This window comes from Vombatus ursinus, unplaced genomic scaffold (assembly GCF_900497805.2).
Source record: "Vombatus ursinus unplaced genomic scaffold, bare-nosed wombat genome assembly UNPS02014794.1, whole genome shotgun sequence".
In the NCBI taxonomy this organism is placed as follows: Eukaryota; Metazoa; Chordata; class Mammalia; order Diprotodontia; family Vombatidae; genus Vombatus; species Vombatus ursinus.
In genome coordinates, this window is record NW_020954572.1 from 727,898 (window position 1) to 746,339 (window position 18,442).

The 18,442-nt window shown below is 39.8% G+C and overlaps 1 protein-coding gene across 4 annotated transcripts in view; it reads right to left on the reverse strand.

Annotated features, from left to right (window-relative positions):
• The window catches only part of PPP4R4 (protein phosphatase 4 regulatory subunit 4), a 131,578-nt gene extending 114,712 nt beyond the window's left edge, over positions 1-16,866 (reverse strand). Inside the window, exons 1-2 of one of the 4 annotated variants that reach the window (XM_027870134.1) lie at positions 16,432-16,866; positions 13,798-13,871 (exon numbers count right to left, since the gene is read on the reverse strand). In XM_027870134.1, the coding sequence (XP_027725935.1) occupies positions 13,798-13,871; positions 16,432-16,548 (191 nt within the window). In that variant the 5' untranslated portion in view covers positions 16,549-16,866. Of the gene's footprint in view, positions 1-13,797; positions 13,872-15,756; positions 15,881-16,234; positions 16,303-16,431 lie in introns of those variants that run through there. The other 3 variants (XM_027870130.1, XM_027870132.1, XM_027870131.1) reach the window with 3 other exon arrangements.
• Between the last annotated feature and the right edge of the window lie 1,576 nt (positions 16,867-18,442).

The window sequence follows — 18,442 nt, forward strand, 5'->3', positions numbered from 1 at the left end:
AACCCCTTGCAAGGTGACTTCCTGCCTCATCACTCAATTGAAGCTATTCTCCCTAAATTACCAAATACTTCTTTCTTGCCAAATTAAATGTTCTTTTTTAATCCTCATCCTTCTTGACCTTGATGACCTCATCAACTGTCATGAGTTTAATTATCATCTCCATACTAATGACTCTCAAATATGTATACATGTATACACATTTACACACACACACATATATATATATATACATATATATCCAGGCCTAGTCTTTCCCCTGAGCTCTAGTGTCATATCACTAAATGACTATAAGACATTTCAAACTGAGATGCCCCATTGGCATCACAAATTCAATACATTTAAAATAAAATTCATCTTCCCTCCCAAAACTACTCCTCCTATCTTCCCTATTTCTCAACAGAGAATTACTACCTTCCATCCACCCAGGTTCACAACTTTTAGTGTCATACTTGATTCTTTACTCTATTTACCACCCCCCCCCCATCCAGTGAGCTGCCAAATCTTTAGGAGACTACAGATTTTACTCCCATATACTTAATTCTACTCCTACATTCTACTCCCATCTCTTGAATCTATCCCCTTTTTTCTCCACTCATACCATAACCATCCTAGCTCAGACCCTCATCACTGGAATTATGACAACAGCCTTCTAATTGATCTCTATACCACCTGTCTCCCTCTTCCTTCTATAATCCATCCTCTGCCTGGAATGGGCTGCTAATCTCAGAATCCTTAATAACTGACACTGAGCAGTATAATAGCACTAATAACTGACGACGGAGCACTTTAAAATTTGCCAAGTGCTTTACATATATTATCTTATTTGAATATCACAACAACCTTGTAAAGTAGATACAAGTATTATTCCATTTTACAGATCTGGAAGCTGAGGCTCAAAAAACATTAAGTTACTTGCCGTGGCCACACAGATAGCGCCGCACAGGCAGACTTAAGATTGAGTTTTTTCTTTGTATATCTAGCACAGTGCCTTGCACACAGTGGACATTTAATATTTAACTGAATCACTGAGATGGAAGGGACTTTTAATAGCATCTAGTTCAACTTATGGCTGAACCAGAATCCTCTCTACCATATCCCTGACAAGCTGCTTGAAATTCAACCTTTGTTTCAAGATCTCAAGTGATGGGGAACTTGTTGTCTCAACAAAAGCCTATGTACTTTTAAACAGATATAAAATGGATGCTTTTCTTTTTATTGAAAAAAAAATCTGCCTTTGTAACTTCTACCCATTATTCCTGTTTCTGCTCTCAGAGACAAGTAGAACAAATCAATCAGTGTTCTACATCAGTAGTATCAAATTCAAACAGAAAAAGGGCCACTAAACCAGACATAAGGATGCTTGCATAAAGATCCTGGCAAAGGCATATTGACCTAGAAAACCATATATTAACCTTATTTCTATCCTATTGTATTTTTATTTTGTTAACTATTTCCCAAGTACATTTTAATACAGTTAGGTCCCACTTGGGTGCTGCAGCAGGCCTTTTTGATACTTCTATCCTACATGATGGCCCTCCAAACACTTGAAAACAGCTATTACATACACCCACCTTTTCTTTAGTAGGTTAAAAATTGCCACTTTCTTCAGCTGGTCTTCATATGATATGATCTCCAATTTTTTAATCATCATCCTGATTTCCCTCTTCTGGACACCCCATATTTCATAAACATTCTCCCTAAAATGTGGCACTTAGAACTGAACATAATTATCTAGATGTGGTCCGCCTAGGACATAATACAGAACGGCTATTTCTCATTCTAGATATAATGAAACTCCTTAAAAGATCACATTCATTTTTTTTGGCTGCCAAGTCACACTGTTAAGTCATATTGAGATAACAAGCCATTAATTGCCTCCCCCATCTTTTTCTCAACTGGCCACAAATACGAACAATCTAAATATATTTATGCCTAGAGATCATTCCACAACAAAGCACAAGAGCAGGAGAAACTATGAAGTGCAGAAGACATTTAGCCATCCACCAAAACAATCTCAACTTTATTAAAGAGTGAAAAGCTCACACACACACACACACACACACACACACACACACACACACACGCCAGCCAGCTCTGTCCTGCCCCTCTTCCTACCAGAGGCTGCTCTGCATGGCTCCTCCTTCTTCATGCCTACAGGCAGCAACCAAGCTGACCTGGGTCAATTGCGCCATCTAGTGCCTGGCGGGGTCAGAGTCTGACAGATCACATGTTCCCAGCTCCCTTTCTTTCCTAGTTACTACCTAGTAATCATATCTCAGGCACTCTACCATACACACAGGTACATATACACACCCTTCTGATTCTCTCAATTCTTGCCCAGTTACAATCAATCAATCAACAAACATTTATTAAGTGCCTACTATGGGCCAGACACTGTGTTAAATGCTGGGAATACAAAGAGGTCAAAGACAGCTCCTGACCTCAAGGAGCTTACAATCTAATGGGGGAGACAATATGCCAACAAATATATGTAGACAAGCTATATATAGAATAAATAAGAAATAATTGACGGAGGGAAAGTCCTGGAATTTCTTAAGGGTTGGGGAAGGCTCCCTGTAGAAGGTGGGATTTTAGTTGGGATTTAAAGGAAACCAGGGAGGTCAGTAATCAGAGTAGAGGAGGGCGAGCATTCCATGCATGAAGGACAGAGAAAATGCCGAGACAAGAGATGGATATCTTGTTCATGGAATAGGCAGGAAGTCAATGTCACTGGATCAAAAGAGTGCATGTGGAAAGTAAAACGTTGAAAACAGCTATTACATGCACACACCTTTTCTTTAGTAGGTTAAAAATTGCCACTTTCTTCTGGAAATGCAGAAAGGGGCCAGATTTTGAAGGTCTTTGAATGTCAAACAGAGCATTTGTATTTAATCCTGGAAGATTAGGGAAAAGGAAGCCACTGGAGTTTATTGAATAGGGGGTGATAAGATCAGAACTGCACTTTAGGAAAATCATTTTAGAGGCTGAATGCAGGATGATTAGAGTGGGGAGAGATGTGAAGCAGGCAGACCCATCCACAGACTATGTAATAACCTGGACATGAAGTAATGAGGACCAGCACTAGAGTAGTAGCAGTGTCAGAAGAGAAATATCACAAAGGCAAAATCAACAGTTCTTGGCAAAGGTTAGATAGGAGAATACGAGACAGTGATGACTCCTAGGTTGGGAGTCTAAGGGACTAGAAGGATGGCGGTGCCCTCTACAGTAATAGAGAAGATGGGAAGTGGGAGGAGGAGGGTTTAGGGGGGAAGATAATGAGTTCCATTCAGTTTAAGATATCTACAGGACATCTAATTTAAGATGTCAGAAAAAAAAGTTGCCACAGGAAAATTTCTCCCTCTCTCTTCGTTCCATGTTTGCTAAATGTAAATTTTAATGCAACATTCACATCAAGGAAAAGGCAAGTTGTAAGTTTTTCAATGAAATTAGACATAACAATAAATCACTTCCATTACTTTCTAAATCCCTTGAAAGTGTATAGAAATACCTTTCATCAAAAGCCTGACATTCTCTTCTGGTTAAACTCACTTCTCTTCAAGGACTAGTATACAAGATGATACTACATCTGACTTACATAATATTTTCAGGAACTGAGGTACTTAGTAGGAGAATATTCTAGGCAAATGATGCATAATCTTTAAGCACTAAAACTTTATTTCAGTCATCTGATGAAAATGTCTGAAATATCCAAAAGAATTTCAAGTTTTTCTGTCATATTTATCAGTTAATATTGAAAGTAATTTAACTTGCTCTTGATGACTATCAATAATAATGACACCTTCCCAGATGTTCAGAATTACTGATACCTCCACTACAAGGATCCACACTTGTATGCTTTGAGAGTTAGGTATGTTTTTCATAGTTTCCCTGTCTCCTATCATCACCATTTTATTGCTGTCAGTGTATCTATACATAGTTCTTATCCTTCTCACTCCAATGTATGTTCCTGATACTCTCTGGAAAAGGAAATCAGGCAGTTGGAATTATGTCTAAAATAAAAGTAAATAGGCTCTATGTGAGAGTCTAAGGGATCTAATAGGTATAGTTTAAGTGAGATCTATTTTGGCTATTCAGTTTTTTTTTTTATTTGTTTACTTTGCAGGTTGCAAACTATATTCGGCTCAGAGGTTCCCAAAGTGGGCGATACCACCCCATGGGGGGCACTGGAACGATCCAGGGTGGGTGGTAGTAGCCTTGGGTGCAATTGGGAGGCATTGAATAAAAATAAAGGGTTGGTGGAAGCATAAGGAAAGAAGAGAAGAAAATTTTGAAAAACTGTTTGTATATTTCATCTGTTGTGTAACAGAGTTAAAGTTGAAGTGATTACATTATTTTCCAAATAAACACACAAAATGCAAGTTATAACCAATCAGTGGTCAAGTCTGCCAACAGGTCTTAACAAGCAAGTGTTGGCAGGCGAGCATGTTGTGCATTGTCAGGAAGTCCAGCATACATCGACAGCAATACATGCATGTAATGACCTGTTTCCAATACGATACAATACGATCATATGATGCAATACTCTGCCATCAAAATTTCAATGCAGGAAAAAACCCACAAATTTACAATAAATTATTAAATTTAAGATGCGTCATTGTTTTAAAAAAAATTATTTTTTTGAAATGGTGCAAATTTAAAAAAAAAAACTGCTAAAAGTTTAAAAAAGTAGATTTTGGGGGGGCGGGGCACTGAGTAATTTTTTTGGGGGGGGTAGGCAATGGGGTTAAGTGACTTGCCCAGGGTCATGCAGCTAGTAAGTGTTATGAGTCTGAAGCCGGATTTGAACTCAGGTCCTCCTGAATTCAGGGCCGTTGCTCTGTCCACTGTGCCACCTAGCAGTAATTTTCTTTAAAAAGAAGATGGTAAGCCAAATAAGTTTGGGAACCTCTGTTCTACGTAGTTGTGATTCCTAGATAAGTCACCTCTGAATCAGTGCAGTGATACCGAATTTCTTTTTAAAACTACACTACTAATTATTCAATTATATTGCTTTTCCATTTAATTAATGTAATGACAATATTATTTTCACTTTTTTTCATTAAAAATTCAAGAACTTTTCAGGTAGAATAGGCTTTAGTTATTCATGCTAGGAATCTAATTACTTTGGCAAATACATTTCTATTGGAAACCGTCTTGTGAATTCCAGACAACCAGTTTACGAACATTTTTAGGATATAACCATTTGAATCCGCACTATACTCAAACTAAGAAAATGCACTGTTCTCTTTCACAATTTTAACATTAAAGTTTCTAGCAGTAAGAAGGTTCAATATATTTAGAGTTGGAAGAGGCTTTAATGATTCAGCCACAAACTCCTCATTGCCAGAGAAGGAAACTGAGGCCCACAGAGGTTAAGTGACTTCTCTAAGGTCACCAGTAAAGGACAGAACCAGCATTCAAAACCAGGTTCTCTGATTCTAATTTCATGTTCTTTCCACTACATCATGTGGCCTTTCTATTTAGCAATGAAGTATTCCACATGGCCATAATTCTTAAGTATTAACAAAAAGGCTGTTTAGTTGCACTGTAAATCTTTGCTAATATTATAATCTGATGGTAAGAAAAACACTACATTGTATACACTATTACATACTGAAGTATAACAGTTTTTGTAAATCATGAAATTGTTACGTACTAATTATCCTGTAAATCATGGTAACTTAAAAGGAGGGATTTTCATACATTTCCATGCTATAAGTAATGTATTATAAAAAGTTACTACAACTCTGAAGTGGCATCTAAAGGGCCCTTTCTGTGGGAAGGACTTGTACAAGTTTGGGGATCCTTGCAGTAGTCCTAATTCTGAAAACTGTCCCTTTTTCTATAATCCAGTATAAAAAAAACAGTTCTAGACAAGCATTATTATAAGGCACAAATATAACCGACTCAAGGCTGAAAGCAGGAAATAACAGTTTTTAACGGTGGCTGGTGCAGATATATTGCTTTGCTTCGGCAATTTTGAATTTCCTCAATCTCAACACTACTATGTATGTCCCATCTTCAGGTTCTTTCATTTGTTGCTCCCAGGTTTAAAAATGTTTTCCCTCCTTACAATCTCATAGAACTCTTTACTTCTTTCAAGATATAGTTCAAATACCACCTTCTACCTGAAGTCTTTCCTAATTATCTCCGAATATGACTATCTTCCCCTCCCTAAACCACCTTATATTTCTCATGTGTGTACATGTGTCTATATATAAATATGCATGTTTATATACACATGTTTACCTGTATACACTATATATATACTCATACACACAAGCATATACATGCACATATACCTACACACAGACATAGGAAAATATATATATATATATGCACAAATATATACATATACACACATTTACATATGTATGTATGGGTATTTTCTCTGGTAAGAACTTAAGCCCACCAAAAGCAGGGACTGGATCATTTTTCTTTGTATCCCCACAGAGAAGGCACTTTTAAATGTTTTTGATTAATCTCAGTTCTCTATAATGTTTACTATTTGGCTAAGAGATAATGAATATATAAGGTCTAAAAGTTGAATACCATAATTTTACCTAGATTCAAATCCCAGCTCTCCTGCTTACTACCAATGTGACCCTGGAAATCACTTAACCTTTCTAGACCTCCATTTCCTCTTTTGTAAAATGAGGAAAATAGACTAAATGATCTCTGAGATCCCTTTCAGCTCTAAATTCTATTGATTTATTACAATGCATACAACACAGAGATCTCTATTTATATACAGCCACAGAGATACAACAGTTCTATAAAAAGATTTTTAAATGATACTCTGCTTTGACTAACACTAAGTTATGTTAATAAAGAATGAAGTTTGTAATGTGGTTAAAAGATTAAACTAATACCTTGCTACAGATGAGCCGTGTCGTATAAGCTCTATAATTTGCATGGTTATGTTTCAGAGGTATGTGGTTTTCCCTGCTTCATTCAAATCTATCTAACATGGTACATATGAAGGATTTCCACTGCATACTGTAGGACTCAGGTAGTTTGGATGGATAACTATCTATACCAGGAATAAAAGATAACTATTCTCAATTTTCTCTGAATTGTTTCACATGTCAAGTTCCAGACACTCCAATGCAGGTGGTAAGAGCAGAGAAATAATCTTGTTGATTACTTTTACCTTAGAGAAAATAATATGCTTTGTATTTTAACCTTTTTACTTTTCTTCCTGAAGTCAGCAGAACAATTCTGCTTGCCACTGATGCTATCACAGGGAGAGCTTTCTGAAGCCACAACTTGAGTAAGAAAAAGGAAACAGGTGCCTCCTATGGCTATGGCTGTTCCTCATCACAAGACCCTCCAGGAGGACAGATGAGGGGGGAAAAATCTCCACTACTCTCCCTCTGTCTTCATATATTTATTACCTTCCCCAAACAAGTAATTCATGTTTCACTGAGGACTAAAACAGGCGAAAAAGACTTGTCCTTAATGATCTCGGTAAGCATTCAATATTGCACTGCAATTCATTATTTCAGTGCTTCATTGAGTACTGAATGGTCTCTACTCATACTTCCTTTTGCAGAAGAACAACTCATACCTCTTCACAATAAGAAGTATCATCTGGTAGGCTACTCTTTTGAAGAAGAACCTCTCAGTGTCCTTCAGGAGGCCAAGCTGTTGCTGGTAGCACCCCCCAGAGAAAAAAAGAAGCAACTTTCCAACATCAGCTTTTGCCTCCAACCCTAAAGCAAAAGCTCATACAACTGTTACTTGCCTCTTCTGTGGAAAAGTACTATAGAACATCTGTATTTGAAACCAAGGGTGATAGCTTAAAGATAAATCATAAAATCTCCCTTTCTTATTTTTAAAGAAGATGATGTAAGTAAAGGGTAAAAGGGAAAAAGGGACTACAAGGGCTAACCTTACAAGACAAGCCAAATTTCCCTGATATACAGAAGCTGAAGAACTAAACCGTATTTCTAATGATTTTGTCACTTTTGCCTCCTAAAACAAAATAACCTTATGAGGGCATCCTTTGTTTGGACCATTATAAAGCTCCCCAAAATTCAGTGATATTAAATAGTGGTCAAGGCTGGAGAAAAGAGAAGAAAACAGATAGTAGGAACAAAAGTAACGTAAGCAAGAGGATAGAACATGGCTTGGATACAGGGAGCAACAGTCATTAAGGTGGTTGTATATCTGCTTGTCACTGCATCATGAAAGGAAAGAACTACAATATACCAGCTACTCCAGACCACCAAAAAAAGCTTAGCATTAACAGCCCTTAATAGAACCACACTGGGCCTTAAAAGCAAAAGAACATGGTGAGGAACAAAGGGAATAGTGAAGACAAGAAAAGAGATGGTACGACGTAAGACTACAAATGAGGAGAGAAAAAAATTCCATGTGTCAGTTTTCTGTCCTGCACAGCAACTAGGATGCATTCTTAAAAAGTAAGACAACTGAAAAAAAAAACTAGATGACAACCCTAAACACTGCAGTTCTTCCTCACTGTCTTATAGCTACCCAGATTCTAGTGTTGTACTTCGAGGAGAGGGGTGCTGGAGTTCTTGGGTGAGGGAGTTACATCCAGTGATAAGTAACAGCCACAGTAGATAGAAGTAGTTTTGTTTGTTTTATTTCCACTGTTCCAGCTGCAGAAATCTCTCTCTGTGATGTCACTAGGGGGCAGCACTTACTCCTAGAAAATGGGAAGAGAAAGTGAAAAGGTCAAAGTTTAATGTTAACTTTCAACAAGCCAAAAATTAAAAGATGAACTTTCTACTTTATCTGAATTTGCCTAGTAAAATGCCAAATAAAAAATAGCAGAATCCATTTTAAAAGTGGGCAACACAAAAATGAATTTAAGTGCTATTCTCTACTTTTACTATATAATTTTAATACTAATACTTTATAGAAAAGGCATTGTGGCCAGGAAATGCTAATCTGTAAAATATTTCAATAATAAAGATGCTCTTGACATAATTTCAGTCAAAATACTTATTTATATCTTGGGATAATTTTGCCTTATTAGTAACTAATCCTTATTAGTAACTAATTACCACCTATTGTGTTACAACTAGTAGAACACATTTTTGTTACTATTATTTATCATTTACTTGACTGCTTCTGAAATTTTGGTGGCCAGAGATGGGTGGCATTTCTTATTCCAACTCATAACTTGTATTTCCATAATAATAATAATAAAAAACTGACAGTTATATAACATTTTAAGGTTTTCAAATCACTTTATATATATCTCATTTGACTCTCTCACACAAGAGCCCTGTGAGATGGGAATACTACATGCAATATTATCTGCTATTTTACAAATGGGGGAACTGAGGTTCAAATGGTTAAGTGAGCTGCCAATTCTAAGATTGTTGCGGTAGGTACAAATATTATCCCTTAAAGATGAGATTATTGAGGTTCAGAGATTAGAAGTATCTTGCCCAAGGTCCCATACCCTACACTAAGGATCAGGTCTGGGACTGAAACCTAGGATTTCTGACTCTAAGGCCAATGTGCTTTCCACTACACCAGGACTAATTCTACAAGTAATCATTCATGCAAAAGAGGCTGTGAGAGTTAGGATTAGTTTCTGGTAATTCGTACCTACAGAATTGAGGTCTTTAAGAAGAGGCTAACTAAATAACGACTTACTGGGGATGTTGTAAATTGGATTCCTGATTTGGTGAGATGTTGAACTAGATAATCTCTGATGTCTGTCCTAATTCCAAATCTATGATTCTCTATCTTATCAAGTACGAAAAATAATTAGAGCACTTTCTCTAATTACTACAAGTTGATATGAGTTTTCCATCTGTATATAGAAAAGAAAAAGCAATTTGGTTTAATTCTTGTAGAATCTAATCTTCAAAAAAAATGAACACATCTGACACATTTAATTATTACTGAGTACCCTTTATGTATAATACAATGCTAGGCATCAAAGGGTGATAAAAAGAAATATAAAATACAATCCCTGTGCATCAGGAGATTACAATCTATTTAGGAAAACAAAACACACACAGGAAACAACTAGGTAATAATATAAAATTGTAGAGAATTAATTGTTTTCAAAATTCTTAAAGCACCATTTTTTAAATGTCACATATATACACATATATATACACATAGATATACACATAGATATACACACACATATATATGTATGTGTGTGTGCATATGTGTATGTATATGTATATATATATATATATATATCAATGTGAACTATCATTACTCTAGCCAAATTAATGTGGGTAATACCCGCAATTGAAAAGGGAAGTAATCTATACAGATGAGAACATCAGCCAAGGCTTTTCAGAATTAAAGGGACTTGAGTTGATGAGTAAGACCTGACTAGGCAGATGGGAGGGGGAAAGGCATTCCAGGCAGTAAGAACAAGATGAACACAGGCACCCATGCAGGAATAATAAATAGCATTGACAGAGCACCTTAGAGTGTGCCCAGTGAGATACGCAGAGCAAGTATCACAATGCCCGGGACTCAAGGACGTCCAGAATTGCTTACATTCCCAGCACTAGAAAACGTCTGATTTAGGATCTGAACCTATTGTTTGATTCCTCATTCAGTGCTCTGAAATAAGAATTGCATGTTCTGAAGACAATGATAACATCAGTTGGAGGAGAGGCTTCATATGGAGAAATCAGGAGGTAAAGAGATACTGGGTAAAGCCAGACCAAAGAGTTGTGAATGGCCAGACTGGGGAATTTGGACTTTATCTTGAAGGCAACAGGGAGCCAGCCACTAGATGCCTCTGAGCAGGGGAGTTCATGATCAAAGAGCCTTTAGAGGCTCAAGTAATTAAAAATGTTAAAATATTTTATGCACTATGCATGTTCCTAAACTGTACGCCAGCATCCCAAAGAAAAGGCAGAACAGGAAAAAGAGGTTGTTTTGTTACTATGACCAACCCTACAAGCTGTGAATATTGGTCAAGCTGTTTTGCTCCAGTGCCATAATGCCACTATTTGGGGTTTGAAAATTTTATTTATGCAACATCACTATAAAAGTTCTTCAACTTTAAATGTTCAAACACTATATTCTGAATTATCAGTTTTGAAAAGAATTACCCTATATTAGAGGGTAAATTAATGAGCAGTACATTATTTTATAAACATAAAAGTACTTTCATCGACCACATATTTGTATTTAATGTCCAAATGATAGAAAGAATCATACATACAAAGCATTTTCTTCAGTGCTGATATCTGACTTTCCTAACTTAATATGCTCACAGTAACTACAATTCATATGATGACTTAAATGTTACAAAGCGCTTTTCTCATAACTCTGTGAGGTAAGTAGAACAAGTTTTAGTCCTACTTTACGGAAGAAGAAACAAAGGGTGGGTTAGGCTAAGTGGCTTGCCCAAGGTCATTCTGTCAGTCAATAGAACCAAAATTCAAACCTCAGTCTCCTGATTGAAGGTCCAGTGTTCTTTCCACTATTCCATACTATCTTATCCTGTTCAATTTCACAATATGCAAAACAAAAACAAAAACAAGGACCTGACCTGTATAAATAGAAAAATAAAAATATCTGAAAGTAATAGATGCAGTGGGGAGAAAAATGCTAATTATCTAAAAAATAAGAATATTATGTTCAAGGAAATGGAAGAAGAGTAAAAGGAGGAAAAGAAAATAGGGCTCAGCATGTGTTACATTCTAGGATATTCAGAAATATGATGAACAAGATAGACAAATTAAAGAAAGAAAAAAAATTTAAAACACACACATGAGCCAGGGACATTATGATATTATCAAGATAAAGTCCTAAATAAACCTATGCTAAGCAAATCAAAAATATGACAAAAAATTTTAGTCAAACATGGCTTCATCCCTTTAAAAACTGACTTAATGAGGGAAATTCCATTTTCCTTTAGAAAAAGAGGGAAAAAAAGAGGAACAGAAAAACAGTACTGAGTTAGAGAACCAAGATAGCTGAAACTAGTTTTTTATTTTAAGTGCCCTTGCAAGGAACTGCAAGGTGTATCACCCAAGAAAAGACTAAAAGAAGAGTCTCCTTTAAGACTCTTGTTGAGTAAGAATGGAAGGGGACATCGTGACAAGGACTTTAAGTCCCAGAACTATGTTTTGTCCTGAGTATGAAAAAAGAACTCTGACAAACTATGTAACAGACTTACTACAAGGGAGGCTGCAAAATGGAAAAAAACAATCTTCAGAAAGAAGTCTCGTCTCAGATAACTCCAATAAAGCTTCTACTGTCCAGGTAAGTAGGGCAAAAATCTAAATTTCCTGATTGTAAGCCACAGTTTTTCCACTAAATAAAAGACATTTGTAATGACGAATTTTAAATTCTGAAAGACTGTAAGCTGCAGAGCCTGCATTTGTAATAGAAATTTCCTCATACAGGAGTAACCTATACGAATGAAACCATAAGTTTTAGTCCCATACTTAAAGATACACATTAAATATAAAACTTTACTCAAACTTTCATCATTGGCCTACCTTCACATAAGAAAAAGGTTATTGACAATTAGAAAAGGCAACTGACTATTCATGATAGTTACTAAAGGAAAAAAGTATTTTAATTAGAGATCTACAGAAAGTCAAAATATATAAATTGCATTAGCCTCTCTGCCAAATGTCTCTGCAGCAAAACACACACACACACACACACACCCCTACCACTACCACCACCAATATAAATATACATCACTAAATTTGCCAATAAAGACATTCTTGTTTAACTAAAAATTTGGTAATAATGCACATCATTGCAAGTAACAAGAAGGACAAAAAAGAAACCCTCAAAATTTCACTGGCATCTGCAAACACTTTAGGAATACATTGCTTAGAGAAAAGAGATAATTGGAAACAGAGTAATGGCATGACTGAAGTAAGATCAAGAACTCAAGATACCAACGACAGCCTAAACAACAACTAAGGAAATGGAAGCCATAAGGGTCATAGATCTAGAACCAGAAGGCACTCCAGAGGCCATTCTAGTGCATTTCCCTCATTTTACTGATGAAAAACTGGGACCAAATGAGATAAAATGACTTGCTCAGGGTCACACAAGCATCAGAGACAGTACTTGAACCTAGTTTCTCTGATTCCAAAATGAATGTATGTTACTTATTCTTCTTATATGCATCACTACATTAATATTGTTATTAGAAAAATAAACTTTAAACAGTTTAAGAAAAACTAAAAAACTTTCCATGACCCAAAACAATTAAAGAAAAAATACGCTAAGGAAACTGTAAGATAAAATACTAAATATCAAGATTTCAAGATCTGATTCAATGTCAAAAAGTAGGTTTATGGAACAACCAGGAAATTTGAAACTTAAAAAGACAACTGACTAAATAAAAACACTTTCAATTAAGATTATCAAGCTCATGTAACCTAACATGATAAAATAATGATTTAAACAGTAACAATTTCCTTTATTCTGTCATCAAAGTAAAAATACTTTTATCATCAGCACTCTACAATGAATATTATAGTATCAGCTGCTGAATGTTCTTTTTTTCCCCATGACAATTCAGTGCAGGAGACAAGAAAAGGATGAAATTAAACTCAGTTTATACAGTGGATCCTTGAAGCTATGTTTGGATCTCACACTAACAAACTGTTTATAGATTTCAGTATTTACAAATTATTAAATACATGAAAACATATCTAGATGAAGTTTTATGTACCTAAGCACAAAATATATTCAAAAGCAGTATGCCAACTGATTTGGTAAATCTGCAGAACTCAAATTCAATAAACATTCATTTCTGTTGTCAGAGGAAAAGATCAGCAATTTTACAGTAAGACTTGGAAATACCTGAGTAGATAAACAGCCCTTTCAATATCATTGAGTTCTTCATCAACTGTTAGTCTTTCTATTTCTTCTGGTGTCTGTCAAATGTGAAACACAAATTATGTAGAAAAATTCTCAGGGTCAAATCTGGAACATACCCATCCCCCACAACTCCAAAAGCTAAAAGCTAATAAGGCATTTTATCTTCCCATGAAGATAGATTTCACTAAATTGAAAGATCAATGAGATCCCATCAAACGGCTTAGATTGAAGAGAGAAACTTCAAATTCTAAATAGCTGGGAGAAGGAGGGAGGAGGAATCTTTTTTTCCCCACTATTAAACAAGAATTATGGCTTGAAAGGCTCCTTTCAAATACGGGAAGTCATAGGAGAATGTTTCCTTCACTTTCTCTTCCAGGTCTCTTTCTGCATGCAGGGTGGTGGGAGATAGGAGCAAAGGAAAGGGCTCCAGGCATGTAAAGAGGGGCAGTAGGAATCAGAGACAAGTGTTTTCTCCCCACTCATTCTGCCCACTCCCCTCCTCACCCTTCCTCCTCCCACAGCCGCTGAAGCTCTGAAAGAAGGCCAAGGGATAGGTCCCTTGGGAAAGGTTTCCTACACCCTCCCTTCCCCCAGAGGTTTCCTTTGCCAACAGACCCCCAAAGAACAGGTGGGAAGAAGACCAAATGGGGGGGGAGGGAGGAGTGTGGAAAGGGGCAAGAAGAGAAGGAATAGGAGGGCCTGCACAAAGTATACAGGCTTTCCTCCCTGCCTGGAGGGGCCACCTCACACTAACATGCAATCACTGAGGAAAGAAGGCAAAGAGGGTTAGGAAAGGGCTGGGGACATGAGATGAGATTTGGAACAAGTTCTTTTTAACCCTCCCCTCACCCGACCTGCAGTTCAGTTTTCCACCCCCATCAATAGGTTAATTACAGGAAAATGTGGGTGAGGAGAGGGGCTGTGGAGATGGGGGGGATGGGATAGAGATGCGTTCTTTGCAACCACCTTCCCTCTGGGCTCCAATCTCCTGGAGCCCTTGACTACTGCGGGCGGGGGTGAAGGAGAAGAGATGTGGAAAGGTGCTATGGGCATGAGTGGGGATAAAGTAGGGGCAGGTTCTCTTTACCCCCAAGTTCTGTTTTCTTAAATCCCTTGATTACTGGGGAGTTAGGTGTTGTGAGAGAGGGGCTGGAGGTCTGGATAAGAACAGGTACTTTCTACAATAGTCTTCAGGAGCCCCTGACTACCCCAGAGAAGTGAGATGTGGAAAGGAGCAGTGAGGATGGGCTGGAGCCCCTGTGAATAAGTGAGGGAAGCAGGTCTGGCAATGAGATAGGATGGGACGGTTCTTCCTACCCACTCTTCCCCCTCCTCAGCCCTACTCCTCTCTCTCAGAGTGGGGATGGGATGGGGACAGATTCTTTCTTTCCATCCTCTCCCCTCCCCTGTCTCCTGGGGCCTTAGAGGATGATTATGGAAAGGGGGAAGGGGGACAGGGGGATACTGAGATTGAGGTAGAGAAAGAGACGGGATAGGGCCCAGCCTGGACCCGAGACTCTTCTTACAGAGAGCCCCCACCAAAGATGAAGAGGTAGGAACGAGGCTGTGTAGACTGACAGTATGGGATGGGACGCGATCAGGTTCTGTCTACTACCTCATTCTACTGGAGCCCCTAATGATGACTGGGGAAGGGGTGCTGCAGACATGAAATGTAATCATCCTGACCGGATGCAGAGGTGGAAATACGCAAGTGTAGACTGATGGCATGGGATGGGGGCAGGGGCTTTCTTCCCACCATCTCCCTCACCCCCACCTCTTGGTTTCCTGGAACCCCTAAAGATGAAGGGAGGCTGGGGAGGCAGAGAGGTAAGATGGCACCCCACACTTCTTTGGTGGTGCTTCTCAAAAACTCAGAGTTTGGAAATATGGGAGGGTGGACTGAATAGAGGGGATGAGATGGGGGCTGATGATTCTACCCACCTCCTTCCCTACCCCCACGTCTTGATCTCCTGGAACCCATGAAGATGGCAGGGAGGCTGAGGGGAAGCTGAAATAGGACCCTGGACTCTTTCAGGGGAGCTCTGCGAAGACGTAGAGAGTGGAAATACCAGTATGGACGGATGGGATGGGATGGGATGAGAAAGGAAGAGAGGGGAAGAGAGGGGAAGAAATGGGAAGGGAGGGGAAGAGAAGGGATAGGAAGGGAAAGGATGGGATGGGAGGGGAAGAGGGGATGGGAAGGGAGGGGATGGGATGGGATGGGAAAGGAAGAGATGGGAAGAGAGGGGAAGAGAGGGGAAGGGAGGGGATGGGATGGGAAAGGAAGAGATGAGAAGAGAGGGGAAGGGAGGGGAAGGGAAAGGATGGGAGGAAAAGGGAAAGGATGGGAAAGGAGGAGATGGGAAGGGAAGGGAAGGGAAAGGATGGCATGGGATGGGGTCAGCCGCTTTCTACTCACTCATCTCCCCCATCCCCTGGTCTCTAGAATCTCCGGAGATGAAGGGGAGGCGAGATGGGACCCCTGACTCTTCTCTGGGAGAGCCTCGTGAAGACGCAGAGCCGGGGACCGTGGGAACGGGAACCGACGGGACAGGGTTAGGGGGACGCGGCGAGCGCGGTGGGGTTCACCGTGGGCTCTCCTCCGCGCGTCCGTACCTTCAGGCTCCGACGCACCGGCCTCTCGATGATGGTGAGCTCCTGCAGGTCCTCGATGTAGCCGAACAGGCTGTTCTGACTGAAATCCATCTCCGCGGACAGCGGCAACGGATGCATGTACCGCGGACCGCCGCCTCCTCCTCGTCCTCCTCCTCGGGACTCAGAGCCGGAGCCGCCGCCGCTGCCGCCGCCGCCGCTCGGGTCGGACCTGCCCCAGGGGATCACGGGCCCAGCCCGGCGGCCGGGACACCAGCCCGGACTTTTTTTTTCCCTTTTTCCCCCGCCCCAGGCTCCCCCCTCCCCTTGAAAGTGAGAAGGGGAGGGAGGAGGGAGGAAGGGGGAGGGGCTGTGGGAAAAAAGGGGGAGGGACGAAGGGAGGGAGGGAAGGAGGGAAAGAGGGAAGGAAGAGAGGAAAGAGGGCGGGCGTGTGAAGGGCTCAGGGGGCGGGGGGAAACAGCCAGAGCCGCGCAGCTCAGGCCCCTAATCCGTCCAGAACCCCGCCCCCTCCCGTGACGTCGCGTGGCGTCCGGACGCAACTGCCAGGGCAACGTCACAGGTGCCCCCCTCCACTACTACCACCACCACCTCTCCCCTCCTTCCCCTCTCACGCCTCCGAGGCTCCACCCATTTCTCCTACTCCTGCTTCCCCTCCCTCCACCCTCTCAGTACCTTTCAGTGGCTTTAGGGTAAGGGTACTGGGAATAGGCTCCTTCTCTGGTCTGTTCCCCTTTTTCTCCTAAAAATGCGAATTTTCCATTCCCTTTTATCTCCTGAGAAGGAAATTAAGGGAAAGGAAACGAGGAGGAGAAGGAAAAGGTTTTGGACTGTGAGGAAAAGAACTAGTTGGGGGGCGGCCACCTCCCAAGGTGTTCACACGCAGATTGGAGGATAACCTGGACCGAAGACAGATGGAAAAGGGGTTCCGCGGGTGAGGTTTCTCCTATTGGCAGGTGACATTATGCTAATTGCATCAGACCCTTCGATGTGACGGGAACCTCCTGAAAGACCTAGACACCTTCAAAAGAGTTTAATCTAACAATCTACATCAGAAAAACCAAGTGGATGACGATTGTTCCTTCCTGTGCAAGCTGAATAGAGGTGGCATAGTGGTTAGAATGCTGGGCCTCGTCTGAGTTCAAATCTGGTCTCAAACTCTTTCTAGCTGTGTGATCCTGGACAAATCGCTTAACCCCGTTTGCCCCAGTTTCCTTATCTGTAAAATGAGCTGGAGAAGGAAATGGCAAACCACTCTAGTATTTTTGCCAAGAAAACCCTAAATGGGGCCAAAAACTGAAACAACCGAACAACCACAACATAAATCTTGGACAAACAGTGGTGAACACTGACCCGGGCCTGGGATCAAATAAGAGGATAGAGGCAGTATCATCTTTGGGAAATTTCACAAAAGTTCCAATGATTCCAAATAACTCCCTGCCACAAAAGTCCATCTTTTTAACACCAGCGTTCTCACTGGGATGATACAGGGCTGAGCAACACAATGTCAAAGTCATTACAAATGTAAGTGACTCAAAGGCACATGGCAGATGAAAGCAAGTTGCAATATATTAATCATGAATGACTTATTCCTCTGTCAGCCCTGGTTTCCTCCTTAACAAAATGGGGATAATAATAGCCCGTATCTCACAGGGTTGTTGTGAGGATGAAATGAGAGAATACATGTAAAGCGCTTTGCAAACCTTAGAATGCTATGTAAATATTAGTTATTGTTATCAAATAATGAAAAATTGTCAAGGACATATACAGTCAGAAAAGGTGATAAGCCAATCATGGAACAAGAATGAAGAATGATAGATGATCAACCCAAGTACTGTGCCAACATCTGCAAATTTTTAAAAAGAACCAGAGGAAGGCCTCCATCACATTGGTTGGACTCTTTATGAAGGTCTTCCAGAAGGACATAGACAAGAACAGTACAGGATTTGAAGGTTTGGGTTATTTGGGAGTCTCTCTGTTATAGAACAAGAGAATCTGATCAGTTTCCCTTTGCAAT